This window comes from Caenorhabditis remanei, chromosome V (genome assembly GCF_010183535.1).
Source record: "Caenorhabditis remanei strain PX506 chromosome V, whole genome shotgun sequence".
Taxonomy (NCBI): domain Eukaryota; kingdom Metazoa; phylum Nematoda; class Chromadorea; order Rhabditida; family Rhabditidae; genus Caenorhabditis; species Caenorhabditis remanei.
In genome coordinates, this window is record NC_071332.1 from 9,499,018 (window position 1) to 9,513,719 (window position 14,702).

At 39.4% G+C, this 14,702-nt stretch overlaps 3 protein-coding genes across 3 annotated transcripts; 1 reads left to right on the forward strand and 2 right to left on the reverse strand.

Moving 5' to 3' along the window:
* Positions 1 to 3,571: 3,571 nt before the first annotated feature.
* On the reverse strand, positions 3,572 to 4,177 carry GCK72_018520 (uncharacterized protein; the record flags this gene model as incomplete). Its single annotated transcript, XM_053732597.1, has 1 exon — positions 3,572 to 4,177. The coding sequence occupies one exon, from the start codon at positions 4,175 to 4,177 to the stop codon at positions 3,572 to 3,574; it is 606 nt and encodes a 201-aa protein (XP_053581510.1).
* A 4,555-nt stretch (positions 4,178 to 8,732) lies between these two features.
* Positions 8,733 to 10,478, forward strand: GCK72_018521 (uncharacterized protein; the record flags this gene model as incomplete). Its single annotated transcript, XM_003114057.2, has 9 exons — positions 8,733 to 8,784; positions 8,829 to 8,908; positions 9,014 to 9,125; positions 9,169 to 9,315; positions 9,456 to 9,545; positions 9,838 to 10,029; positions 10,092 to 10,153; positions 10,198 to 10,285; positions 10,330 to 10,478. 9 exons carry the CDS (start codon positions 8,733 to 8,735, stop codon positions 10,476 to 10,478), a joined length of 972 nt encoding a protein of 323 aa, XP_003114105.2.
* Positions 10,479 to 10,674: 196 nt separating this feature from the next.
* On the reverse strand, positions 10,675 to 13,499 carry GCK72_018522 (uncharacterized protein; the record flags this gene model as incomplete). The annotated part of the gene is made up of 6 exons (XM_053732598.1): positions 10,675 to 10,858; positions 11,429 to 11,487; positions 11,572 to 11,790; positions 11,969 to 12,154; positions 12,909 to 12,999; positions 13,468 to 13,499. 6 exons carry the CDS (start codon positions 13,497 to 13,499, stop codon positions 10,675 to 10,677), a joined length of 771 nt encoding a protein of 256 aa, XP_053581511.1.
* Between the last annotated feature and the right edge of the window lie 1,203 nt (positions 13,500 to 14,702).

The window sequence follows — 14,702 nt, forward strand, 5'->3', positions numbered from 1 at the left end:
TTGTCTCTTTTGACATTCCTTAATCTCAAACGTTCTAGATATTTAGTATCTAAAAAACTGAAATGTTTGGTTTCCTACATTCCTTTTAATTATCACTGAAAACAATAAAAGCTGATGAGATCAGAGTTCTACTTATTTCGAACACCTTGAAGCCATATCTCGTAATTCGCTTAATCCTTTCTCATTCATCTTTTTTCGAAAATCAGAAGTATTATATCCTTCAAACGATTGAAATGAAAAGAAGAAACTAATTTCTCTGGCATTTTGAAAGATCAAAATGTTTCATTGATCTCTGTTTCATTTTCGAATTCTTTCACATGCAAAAACTAAAAGAATTGAGAAATCTGTGTTCAATTAGCAATGAAAATTGAAAGAAAAGTGGTAGAAAGGGCGGAGTTTGACGAATTTTTTGCTGAGATTTTGATTTCACATTCTTCGGGAACTTCATAGTTGAAGACTTCTCATGTTACCGCAGGTCATTCCAGGGTTTTAAATTCTGCATGTATTCGAATTCTTGTTCTGAAAATTGAACTTGATAGACGGAACAACAGGAACTACACTTGAGATTTCTTTTCGTTTTGCCTGTAAAGTAAGAACAAACGAGTCGTTAAGAGCTAGAGATAAGGCAAGCCAAAGATAAAAGTTAGTAGGTGAGGAGCAAGTTCAAGTGGTGCCCCCGGGGGCGCGTAGTGTGTACCTTCTTCAGACCGTTCGGCGCTTCTCTAGATGTTTCTCGATCCATCGGAAGGGGGGTTCCGCCCCATCCTCATCTATAGTGCATCCCTCTGGTGGGCAAGAGGAAGCGTCTTCCTCTAGTTAGAGTACGTGGAGCAAAAGTCGAGTTGAACCCGAAGGAAGATCCTCTTTCTCTTTTCTATTTCTTTTCGGCTTTTTTCTTCTTTCGTCGTCGTCGTCATTACACCAGTCATCACCATCATGTTCTTCTTCATCTTCATCTTCAAGATTTTCTTTCCGTGTGTTTGTATGTGCATGTTCTCAATCTTCATCTCTCTGTTTCTCTTCCCTTTTTTCAAATTTTACTCGTCATTCCCAGTCCTTCTTGCGTTTTTTATCAACTTTATCCACACACCCAACGCAGCACCAGAGGGATAGAAGCGCATATAATCTTTTTTCCGAATCTTTGCTCTTTCTTCAATTCTTCATCTGAAGATTGGAGAATTTTCGATTCTTCTCTTTTCTGTTTTCTACCTCATTCATCTTGTTTCCTGACAGTTGTTGCTATCAACTGGACCACTTGATTTGAGTTTTGATAACATTTACGTTGGGCTCCTTCGTGAACTTGTCATCAGAGTAAAAAAAAATTGCAACTGAAAACCTCTATAATTAAGTTATCAAAGATCCATCCCGACCTCTAACATTATATGTTTTCTTTTCCAATTTTCTATTTTTTTCCCGTCTCTGCTCTTCGTTTTACTCATTTATAATGACCCACCATCACCTCCTTCAAATAACACCTGTTTTTTTCTTCATTCTTATTTTCTTATTTCTCTTTTTCTCTCTTATCATTCAGCTTTCGTAGCCTTTCGCTGTTTTTCCACATTTTAAGTTTTAAGTTTTTCAGTTGAATGACTCGCCTAGGGTGTTGGCTAGCAGTAGCCTCTCTGGTGGCCCTTGCAGGGCTCGCAGATGCCGGATCCAACTGTTCCGCCGCTGATGCCACTAGAAACTGCATCGATGGACTCGTTGTACCAATTTGGTGAGATTTTGTTTGCAAGAAGAATACCCCGTTTCACTGGTGGTTTCTTGAATTGAAATGACTGAAAAATAGTCAAATAAAAATTGACTGCAAAGTAATAAAAATCATCTGATCGGAGTGTCCCATTACATGGCTTGAGAAGATAAATCTGCACGAGAAAAACTTTTTGCCAGAGAATAAAAATTCCCTCCAAACCGAATATCATGAACTCTGAACCAATAAGAAACAACTTATTTTCTTTTCATAGATTTGTTTCCAAGAGGAATGATGTGTAAATGAAAGTGAAGCGATGCAAAAATGAGAAACATCTGGAAATGAGCCGTATAAATCAAGTGAGACTGATCGGTTTTCGCGTGTCGAGACTTTCAAAAAGACGACGAACGCTAAAATCAAGAACATGTGTGTAGATGAGAATGAGAATCTGAAAAGAATTGAAAAATCACAACAAAAAAAAATTAAAAAAAGGACTGAAAATGGAATTATTACAGGAGGCCATTCTTGGATCTGACGACAGGCGATCGAGTACTCCGTGGAGTTATCTATTTCTTTGTTATCGCTTATATGTTCTTGGGAATTTCAATCGTCGCCGACAGATTCATGAGCTCCATCGAAGTGATCACATCAATGGAACGAACGATTGTAGTAAAACGACCGGGACTCGACCCTATGGCAGTCCAAGTGCGCATTTGGAACGATACCGTTTCCAATTTGACACTTATGGCCCTCGGATCATCTGCCCCAGAAATTTTGCTTTCGATTATTGAGGTGAGAAATTAAAAGTTTTGCTTCCTGAATAATAAAAACGACGGGAAGAAATGAAAAACTGCGAAAAAGAGCTTTGACCGAATCTGTGTTTTCCAGGTTATTGCCAGAGGATTCGAAGCTGGAGACCTCGGACCAAATACTATTGTCGGTTCAGCCGCTTTCAATTTGTTCATGATCATTGCCATCTGTGTCGTCGTTATTCCAAAAGGAGAGATCCGTCGTCAGAAGCATTTGGACGTGTTCTGTGTCACCGCAACATGGTCAATCTTCGCTTATGTATGGCTCTATTTGATTCTCGCTTTCTTCTCCCCAGGAGAGATTGAGATTTGGGAGGGAGCTCTTACTTTCATCTTCTTCCCACTTACCGTCTTCACCGCCTACATGGCTGACATCAAGATCATCCAAAACAAATTCTTGCCACACAGATACCGCAGGGGTTCCCATGGACAAATGATCGCCACGGAGGCTGAGGAAATGAAGATGTTGGAGAATGGATCACCACAGGTATCTTTTTATTTCTTTTGAGGTCAAAATACCAATTTCTTGAAGGGAGGAACCGACCCAGCTCTCAAGGCTTTCGAGGAACATCGTCAGGAATTCATTGAGTTGATGAGAGAGATCAGAAAACAAAATCCACATATTACCCCAACAGAACTCCAGAAACAAGCCGAGTATGAAATGATCAGCAGGTATGCATTTCAACTGAAAATTTCTCGTTTTTTTTATTCAAATATTCAGAGGACCAAAGTCTCGTGCTTTCTATCGTGTTCAAGCTACTCGCAGACTTATTGGAGGAGGAGATATTGTGAAGAAGAGAATTGATAAGGAGCACAATAAGGCTCTTGATGCTGTAAGTTTGATACATGCATCAATGGTAATGTCATATTTCTTTAACTAAAAGTTAATACAACAACTACTTCTCACTTCTACAATTAGCATGAAACGGCAGAGATTGGTATATAATTAGATGATTGATAGCTCATACTTCTTCTCAATTCTATCCTGGCAGTACTGACAGTCAAATACTGAAACAACACGGTCTTCATTCGAATGGTTAAACTTTAAAACTATACTTCTCATATCTTAAAATCAGATCATAATAGTGTGGTGCATCGCAAGGACTAACCCTAACTCTCTGAACACCTCGGCTAATTTCAGTTGGTACAGGCACAAGAGAAGCAGTTGCGTGACAACACTTGCAAGATCTTCTTGGATCCAGCTCACTACACTGTTCTTGAAAGTGTTGGATCTTTTGATGTTGTTGTCGGAAGGTTTGTTTTTTTTTCTATTCTCAGATCTATAAGATTGTTGTGTTTTTTCAGAGATGGAGGACCAGAAGGTCTCACTGTCATGGTCGATTACTTTACTGAAGACGGAACTGCCAACGCTGGAAGTGATTATATTCCAGTCAAGGGAACTTTGACTTTCTACCCAGAAGACAAACATCAGAAGGTCACCATCGATGTTGTCGACGATGATGTGTTTGAGGAGGACGAGCACTTCTATCTCCGTCTTACCAACCTTCGTGTCCGCACCAAGGACGGAATCATCATCGACCCAACAAGAATTGGAGGACTTCCAGTTGCTCAACTTGAGATGCCAAACACCGCCACCATCATGATTCTTGATGACGATCATGCAGGAGTCTTCGGATTCGAGCACGATCACTTCCAAGTTGTTGAGAACTGCGGACATTTGTCACTCCAGATGAAGAGACATTCTGGTGCACGAGGAAAGGTCGTCATTCCATTCAGGTATTGTTACTCTTTTCGATGTTGATTAATGCGAGGGGTTAAAGTCAGTTAGCCTTCTTTCCGCGAAGAGTAAGTGCGTCATTTGAGGACGGTGTTTACACGATGCTTGAGAAATTTTGCGAGAGATTGAGGGGGGAAAGCAGTAGAAATAGTTTATTTGATTAATGATTGGGTTGGTGGAAGAATAGAGGTAAAACGGGTGAGTACAGACTAATTGAACTATGACCTGAAGTTGAATACAGGAGAGATAGAAATGAAGAAAAGCGTATATAGTATGTACAATTTTTTGAGAGATCGGGAGCAACTGAAGATGTAGAAAGAAAATTACACTGTAGTTATGATGATCAAATATTCTGATTCAAAAAAGTGATAAAAAGTGATAGTTTCATAAGAACCGGAGAACAAACACTTGAGCATGGCTTGGACACCCAGAAATCTCCCGAACAACAATAACCAATAATTAATTTCAGAACCACCGAAGGAACTGCCCAAGCTGACAAGCACTTCGAGATGAAGGAGGGAGAGATCGTTTTCGAGGATAACCAGACCGAGTATGCAAACCTTAATGAAACTCACACTATGAAACTTTTCCATTTACAGAGCCACGATCGACATCGGAATTATTGATACCGAACAATACGAACGCTCCGACTATTTCTACATTGAACTCTCCCCACCAATCTGGGCTAAGAAGATGAATGGTAAGTGTGTTCTAGGGTCTTCAGCTAATATCTTACAACAACGCTTCTACGTGCACACAGCCCTCTCAGCTGGGTTAATTCACAATAAAATCAACAAGAACACCCACTTTTTATCTTTTATCACCTCATCGTTTCATCAATGTTGTGTTTGTGATTGACTCTTTCTCTCTAGACTTGTCACGCATCCAAGAGCGATTCCAACGTCGTATGGAACGCAAGCGTGGATCGTCAGTTGCTTCAGAATCCAAGGACTCAAACACTGAAACCGGTAGGTGATGTTGTATATTTATGAAGGGGGAAACTGTGCTCTCTCGGATCATTTCTTGAGATTCAGAGCCCTCCCCCTTAATTATGGTAGTGGTACCAAACGCTTCTGTAATTAACATGTCAATCCTCAATATCTTTCTGGGAACCCCGTTTTTCAGATAGTAAACAGACATTTTAAGTTCAAAATACCCATCCTATCCCTATTCCACTCTTTATTTCTCTTCTCCTTCCACCCGACTGTCTTCCCCCGTTACACCCTCTCATACTTATTCACAGCACTTGCTCCGACCGACAAATCCGTTCGAGCTGCCAGTGTTGACTTGCTCCAACCATCTTCGGATCCACGTCGATCATCACAATCCAACTCACCTCACCTCACAAGTCGATTCCGAAATCGTCTTGGATCATGGATCGCTGGAATGAAAGGCGGTAATGGTTTGTGATTGTTTGAGTTTTGCATGATAAAAAATCTGTAATTCTGTTCCACACGCTAACACACGCCTATCAATCTGTTACTGTTGAGTTGATTGAGCCTCTGGCTTAATTTTCTTTTCCTGTTCTTTTTGGAATTCCGACTGTTCTGAAATAATAGTTCCTTTATAGGAGATGATGAGGTCACCACTGCCCTGACACCATCTCAACTTGAGATCGCTGAAATGGGAAAACCAAGACTCGGAGAATTCACCAAGTGCCAGATCACCATCAGAGAATCCAAGGAATTCCAAGTAAGCATTATCAAACAGCATAGAATATTTCTATACTCTAAACCATTTCAGGGAATCGTCGACCGTATGATCAAGAATGCCAACACCCGCATCATGCTCGGAACTCACTCATGGAGAGAACAATTCATGGAGGCTCTTGTTGTATCCGCCGGAGATGACGATGATGATGATGAGGGAGATGATGATGGAGATGAGGATAAGGCACCAGAAGAGCCAGGATGTATGGATTACTTCATGCATGTTCTGACTGTTCCATGGAAACTCACTTTCGCCACAATACCACCAACTGACTACATCGGAGGATGGGCTACATTCGTTGTCGCTATTTTCATGATTGGAGTCCTCACAGCCGTTGTCGGAGATCTTGCTTCCCAATTCGGATGCTGGGTTGGACTTAAGGATGCCGTCACTGCTATTTCTTTCGTCGCTCTCGGAACCTCTGTCCCAGATACATTCGCCTCAAAGGTGTCTGCTGTTCAAGACAAGTACGCCGATAATGCCGTCGGAAATGTCACGGGATCCAACGCTGTCAACGTTTTCTTGGGTATCGGAATCGCTTGGTCAATGGCTGCCATCTACCATTGGAACAAGGGAACCAAGTTCATTGTTGATCCAGGAAACCTTGGATTCTCCGTATTGATCTTCTGCTGTGAAGCTTTGTTGTGTATCGCAGTTTTGGTTTTGAGAAGAAACAAGAGAGTTGGAGGAGAATTGGGAGGACCAACCGCCTTGAGGGTAAGCTATTTGAGAATTATTTTCTGGTTTCAAAACTGAAATTCCATTATAAAGGCTTCTGAAAGTATATATTCTAATTTCAGTGGATGACCTCGATGTTCTTCTGCTCACTCTGGTTAATGTACCTTCTCCTCTCCGCTCTCGAGGCCTACTGTATCATCCCAGGCTTCTAAATCGACGGTTGTCTGTGTCAGCTCCTTCAATTTTTTCGATCGCGAAGAAGAAGAATCTGACTCTTGACATTCATCAACATCAACATCAAAACCAAAATCTCTTCAAGCCAACTCAATCATCATATCACCGCATTTATCATTTGCCGGGCGTTTCTCTCAGTTTGCTCATGCACACTGTGTGCGACTCTCATCAAACTTTTCCTTGCAAAACACTTTCCGAACTGTTTCGCTTATTTTTCCTCTCTTCCCTCCTTCTCTATCTCTTCATCTCGTTCCAGAAAGGATCACTCTCTCTCTTCCTTTTTCCCTTCCTTTAATCTGTACCATCGCTACTTCTTTAGGATACGATAATTTCTTTTTTTTTGTTTTTAAATTCAATAATGAGTTTTACGAGTTGTCAACCCAAAAACGTTTCTCTGGAGTTTCAAATGTAGGTTTTAGTTGAAATTTCGAAGAACCGTTTTTATCCCAAAAACACTGTTTTCTTTTTCTGGTCGACAAAGGTGCCTAAATCGTTTTCATTTCTCTTGACCCCCCTCTACTTTCCCTTATTTTTCTTGTTTTTTCTCACTTTGTGATTATGTTTTTCCGTTTTTTCATTTTTATCTGAAGCTATATCACTAGAATATTCTTTCTCTTTCCCTTCCCTGCTTTTTAGTTTTTTCGTTTTTCAGTTATTTTGTCCCCCAGCTCTTGAAATCTCTCGCCTCTCTATGTCTTCAGTTTCATTGATGAATCACTTCAAATTTTAATCAAGTTCTAACGGATACAAGACACTGACGATAAAGAACTTTAACTACACAACAAGCTAATAAAAAACTAAACGAGATTTGTAAAAATAATTTCCCATAGGTACTTACATAATGAAAAGAGCTAGGAAAAAACATAACATCAGTTTTCAAATAATTTTACAATAATTTCGTCGCACCCCGTCAATCAGAGTTCATCTGTTATAGTTGTTTATGTATCTCACTTATATCTTTTTAATACTAAAATTTTGAACCTGGTTTTTCAACTTATGGTGTTTTGATCTTATAGAATTTTCCAATAATTTCTTGTTCAACAAGTAAGAAGACGGAACTGAAATGTTCTTAGAAATTGCTCAATGGAAGTTTTATATTGATAATAACAATAACAACAATTGATAATTTGTCTCACAGAAAACCTATAAAATGTGTCCTCTCTCTTCATTTTCACCCAGCATTTTCTGTTGAAAATGGTAAGTCTCAGGAAAGCAAACTCTATCTTTCTATATAATTTCAACTTACTTTTCCAGAAGTTTTTCATTCTTCTCGTTGCTTTGGCTCTTCTTCTTGTCTCCACCAGCGACGCTGCTTTCTTTAGACATTATTGCGGAAAAAATGAAGTCTTCAGAGAATGTGGAACACCTTGCGAACCAACATGTTTTGAACCTAATCCGGAAATTTGCACTCTCCAATGTGTCGTTAACGTCTGTCAATGTGCAGAAGGATATGTGAGATCGGAGATTGGATGGTCCTCACATTGCGTTCGTGAAGCCAACTGTCCAGTTTATGGGAAATAATTTGTCTGGAAATGCTTCATTTGAATAAAAATTGTCATGCCCGAACATTTTATCCTGTCAGAATCTCACAGCGTCCGTCTTCAGAGAAACCTTCAGAAATTTGCAAGAATGCAAAACCACCTTCTCTAATCCGCTAATAGTCAGAGACGTTCACTTCTAACTTCACGAGATCCAACTTATCCGGGTCGAGTAGATCAACACTGTGTTTTCACTATCACCATCATTTCATCATCGTAACTGTGTCACTGTCGACTGAAGAAGTAAACAAACTTGATGCAGAAGTTAATAAAAAAGATTTATCGGAACATTTGTTTTACACTACCGTCATTGTTTGTATTTCTTTTTGTAGACAATGCTTCTTTTAGTACTAGTTATTTTGTTTTTCTTGGAAAATGTTAAACCAGGTGAGCTTGAGTGATATATCTCAGTTACTCAATAATAGTATCAGGTAAGGAACATATTGCTGGAGCGTGTCACGATCCTTTAGTTTTTGGAACTACTCCCTGCAATAAACAATGGTCAATCCGAGTGAGTATATTGATTTGAATAAAACATCACCAGAAGACTTGTAAAAGTATTTCTTTTTACCACAAATACAATTCAAAACATTGTGTAAGTGCCTGCCAATTACAGTACCATATGGATGTTCCGACTGAAACGTGTCTCGCTTTCAATTTCACAGGATGTGGGGACAACTGGAATAACTTCGAAACATCTCAAGCTTGCTATGAACAATGTTTGCCAGGTCAGTGACTCTTGATATCCAAACATGTTGGGTGAAGTTTCAGTAGATCATCACAAGTGCCCAGCAGCAAGCACAATTTATAAAACGATAACAGGAAGAACAGCATGTACGGATGATTGTGATTGCGGAACCGGAAGATATTGTGATATTGGACAAGGACATGGGCATTGCTGTGAACAAGAAATTAAAGGTAAATGAAACGAGGAATCTCTCAATTCTAACATTGAATAAATGGAACATAACGAGGTAAACGAACTGATAACTTCGAGACACTGATACACTTTTTTCCTATTTTTGCAATAAACTCAACAACAACTCTGGTTTTTCCAGACAAAGTTGACTCCGATTACAATCCTCCGTGCCCTCTTGGTCAGTCATCCGTGAAACAAAAACTCAATGGAATCACGATTCAACTTCTCGGTAAAAGATGTACTCATAATTTTTGTCCGTTGGGGTCCAATTGTTATGATGGAAACTTTTTTGCTTCTTGCTGTAGCAGTGATTAAAACTTCTGATCTTCTCTTCCTTTTTCGCTGTTTTTCGTTTCAAGAAATAAAATTTTTATAGCCAGTTTCTCTGCGTTTCCTTTTCAATATTTATATTCAGCACCCTGATGGTCGCGATTCCTCATATTTATCATCTTCTACCTGCTTTTTTACTTCCGGAGTGTCAGTTTATCTATTTCGTCACTTAATTGATTATCCAGTTTCAGCTTTACCGCCACAATGTACAGCACCATTAGTAATGAATTCGAACGGGTCAGATAACTGCAAGCCAAAACCGAAACTAAAGTTTCATTTTGATGTTTCGACTGCTTTTTGTATGAACTTCCAATCGAATGAATGCCTGAAAAATGAAAATAGTTTTGACAGTGTTGGTACTTGTGCATCAACTTGCTTGAAAGGTAACAACGATTTCTCACACCAGTTTACCCACTTGAAAAAAATTGAGTTTATTTATTTCCAGAAAACTACAAAGGATGCCCTTTCCGACGGAATCCAGTAATACCGTTTCAGTGTCGTAGCAATGTAAGTCCAAATCAATTTTTCTGAGAATGATTACTGTATTTCAGAAAGATTGCAATCGAAACGTTAACAGCGATCAGAAGGATTTGCTCTATTGTACACGAGAAGGAACATGTTGTAAAAGTGCAGATCTCGGTGAGTTCCTAATTAAATATATCTTCTCCAGCCATTCATTTCAGCAGAGCTTAGATCTGTATTCAACGTGACTTGTCCTCCAGGTCGCCAAAAAGTGCAGTACACTTACAAAAGCTCAACAAGGCTTCTTATTGGGAAAAGTTGTGATTCGAAGATGTGTCCAGTGAATTCCACTTGCCACAAAGAAAAATAGTTTGCCTTCTGTTGTCTTTGATATTTTCAAAAATATAATTTATTGTCAATTCATGAAGGAATCGATTCAATTCAGAAATACTATTATTTAAAACAAATATATTAAAAATACTGGTAGAAAGTATACTTGAAATGGCAGGGTGTGGGTATGTCAAACGATTTTCCAAATATCTAATAACTCAATCAAAAAGAAAAAATCACAAATTTTGAATGTAAGAAAAGTCACATTGAGGAGCAGCAAATGCGTATGGTGACGGATAATATGGAGGAATATCAAAGGTGTTTGGAATAGTTGGAGGTACTGGGCTGTCAATATTCATCGGTGGCTTCGATTCACATCCAGAAGACGCATCGTCGCTGTCGTTCGATCGGGCAGAGCTTCTGAAATAAATTGTTTCATATTGAAAGAGTCTTTTAAAATAAATTAATATCGTTGAACTTCTGATTAACAAGATGTACCGTCGCAACCAACCCAACACTTTTCTCAGAGCTTCTCAATTGTATTGTTTGAGAAGCTCTTCATATACATTCTGACAAGGATCCCACCGGAACAATGCGTATTGTTCTGTAGCCGACGCGATCGTGTCAACGACTCTTTTACTTCAAAGTTTGGGCAAACACTAATGACAGCGGGGTGCCCTATCCTCTTCTTTGCACCTTTTTGAATAGAGGAGAAGCTGAGACATGGAGAAAGTCAGTAGTTTGGGTCCGTAATGTAGGAAGTTTTAAAATCAGAAGACTTTCATGTTTCTGTGCTGAAGCATTCTAATACCCAATCCTTATTTTCCTTCTCTTTTATACTTCCCTCTCATGAGACGTTATGCTTAGTCCATGTTGGCCTTTCATTCCGTTTATCCAAGTAATATGTCCGATTGCGCAATCAAAGGACAAACAGAAAGATACGCTTGACTCCGAGAGTACCAAAAGGTCCCTTCTTCGGACCATACTCACCCGTCGAGCTGACCAGCTGCTCTCTCCCGTTGTCTCTTGTTTTTGAACCAGTTAGACACCTGCAAAAGTTGACCGTTCGGATAAAGATACTAGTTAATTTAGTGTAGGCGATTTGAAGGTTTGAAACAGATAAATCAACTCACTTGAATAATCGAAAGCTCCGTTTGTTGAGCAAGTCGTCTCTTATCATCTACTGACGGATAGTGACATTTTTTGTAAGCATCTCGAAGAACATTTCGAGATTTCGATTTGAAGCAATAATTCGTCTCCTCTCCATCCCAAATCGTGTTTGGGAAAGGGTTCTTCTTACGGATACGGTACTTGCAAACTGCTCCCAACTCTCTTTCTTTTGTTTTCTCTGCCTGAAAAATCAGAATGATAAGATGACCGTTGACTCTGGTTGTCTAATATTGATCTCACATTCGCGGACTATGACATAATATTATATAATGTTTGTTTATTGAACTGAACAAGTGGTCCCGATACCTGGAGCGGATATACACTGGCCTAATCCAGGGTAAACAATCACATCAAACTTACCTCTTTATAATGAGCATCAAGCCACAAGTTCTGGAGAACTGTGTGGTTGTGAGGGGAAAATTTATGACATTCCAACAATCTGTATAGGGATTTCCAGTTTTGAGTTGTGAAGTAGACTAGAGCTTGAGCCTTCAGTGCGGATTCCATGTTTTGGTAGCATTGTGGAAGGTTGTAGATGAATGTCGCCTGGAAAATAAGGGAATTGTTGAATGAACTTGAGGCAGGACAGTTGCAATTTTCAGTGTTCAAAGAAGAGAAAAAGTAATTTCGGAATCTATTTTAGTTTGAAGGCAAGAAGGAAGACATGAATCAAAATGTAGGAAGATGTTTGATAAAACTAACAAGTAATACAGAACTAAATTGATGACCAGCGAATTGTATGTAGCTATACATTTTATCGATAGAGCAAATGCTCTTTTTTAAACAAATTCATTGTTTACCATCTTATTTTTGAATATCGTTTCTTGCTCTTTGAGCTCTTTCTCCGTCTCAAAATCTTCAACATCTGCTCCCTACACCGTCATCGTCATCAAGCTTTCATCCATAATGGACTTTTGTTTGCTTTATAGAAAGAAAAGGAAAAGCACGCGAGCTCCCAACTACCGTACTCTCTCATTCTCTCTTTCCGCCAAGCCACACTCCTTCTGTCACCTTCGTTTCATCTTTTTCTCATCGTTCCGGTGTCTCAAAACCGCAAAGAAATTCGTTGATGAAATGGGGTGTATGATGAAAAGAGAAGAGGAAATCAGTGATTGGGACTACGTCAAATGTTCGTCAAAACTAGTGATAAGTGACACATGACACCTGCGTTCGAAGCACGATGAAGCGAGAAGAAGAAGGACAGAAAATGATGAAAAATGAGAAAGAATGGAAGAAACGAATTGGAAGAAAATTGGAAGAATTTGTTGCAAATGTTTTAGGAAAAATTAGAATGACTTACCAACTGCTCCGTTCGCCCATTTTGGAGTCCTTCGTTGAACAGAGACTCACAAATGCACACGATTTCTTGTTCCGAATATGAGGTAGTTGCTCTGTAAGTGCTGATAAGATATTTAAAAGTAACTTGTTTAAAATATTGTCTGGAAACGGGAGCTAACATAACTGGAGGGAGAAGGCCTATATTCTTCAGAGCTGATTAACTAGAGTAATAAAAATTAACAGTTTTGAACGCCTACTGAATTTCTTGATATCAATTCTGTAGAATCACAAAAATTGAATATGTTTGTGTCTACGAAAGCCTAAAACTTATAAAAACAAAACATGATTCAGTTCAGGAAAAGGAGAATTCAACTTGAAACATGATGAACATAAAAACAGAAACTGAACTCAGATGAAGAATGAGACGAGAACGAGAAAAGAATCCTCTAAAGTAAAACTATCCGTGGCGCCACCGCCGCCCATCGGTGTCGCGTTGCCACGTATACAATTACCAAAGAAGATCGTAACCCGAGATCTCTTCTCCGAGTTGTTGCCTCCAGACTCACGAAGTCTCAACTTACGTCAAGCTATTTTGCGGGTTATATGACTGCATGTTGAACAATCTGAGATCAGAAGGTGTCAGCTTCTGAATCTGGAATAAGCCGTAGACCGGTAGCGGACAGGAGGCGGTGGTGAGTGGTGTTGTGAGTGAGCGTCGTCCTCTTGTCTCGTCCCACAGAGGTCTCCCCGTCGGCTCTCGTCAGCAGTGTGTGTGTGCTCATAGCTCCGCCTCTTTTTTCTCTGACGAATAGAATAAAAGACCTCCCATTGACAGTACGGTATCATTGGGACCATTTGGGGCATTATCATGAAACAGTTGGGTATCAAAATTAAAAGAAAAAATTGGGATTGTGGTAATGGGAGCTCTTGAAAATGCGAGAGGCAGAGCACCGGAGCGCAGTGGGGAAGTAAGAGTATCCGAGGTTTGAAATTCTAAACTTGCCTATTATTTTCTCATTGCCTTCCTTTCCTTCTCGCTCGTTTCTTCTGTTGGCTCCTGGTTTCTTTTCGGGTTGAAGCATACAGACGAGAGAAAAACCTTCAGTAGTGTTAGGAGGCAGACGCCAGTTGGAATATCATTTTACACCTGTACCGATATCTATTTCACGAGCTCTCGGACCTCAACCCAGAACTCATTCACTTGATATTCCCGCATCTCATCATGGTGACCAGGTTTCAAACTCTCTTAGACACGTTGCTTTCAATGTCTTTTCATTCGTTTGAGTTTAATACCGTACTCAGTTATCAGTATACCTCGTTTTGAACATTAAAATCTTTTTCGGTAATATTCTGCTTTTTTGTGAAAAATTCAAGGATTTTTTGAATATTCGTGATAATGGGGAAAACCATTCAATTTTTCCCAAAGATAATGGAATGTCCCGGAAAGGGAGAAATACGTTGGACCACGTAGTCCAGTATCTATCTATTTTTTAGTTTCAGTTTTGATCGAGAGACAATCAAGATAAAATACTCAAACCAAAATTCCTACAATATTGTCAACGAGATAAAACCTTGAGGAAATTCATGCCGAAGATACTTCCAATTTCAGCGGCAACCCAACTGATGAGTCTTGAACCCAAGTTCTCTGGCCTTTTCTGAACGATTATTGAACTCTATTACTTTTAGACTTTCTACTCACCATAGCATCCACAAAGTTTGGCTAACCCGTACCCACCTTCTTCCATTGTCTTCATACACCTGACTACCAAGTACCTTGCGCAATTTAACATTTGTTTTGGACCAAGAGAACTCAATT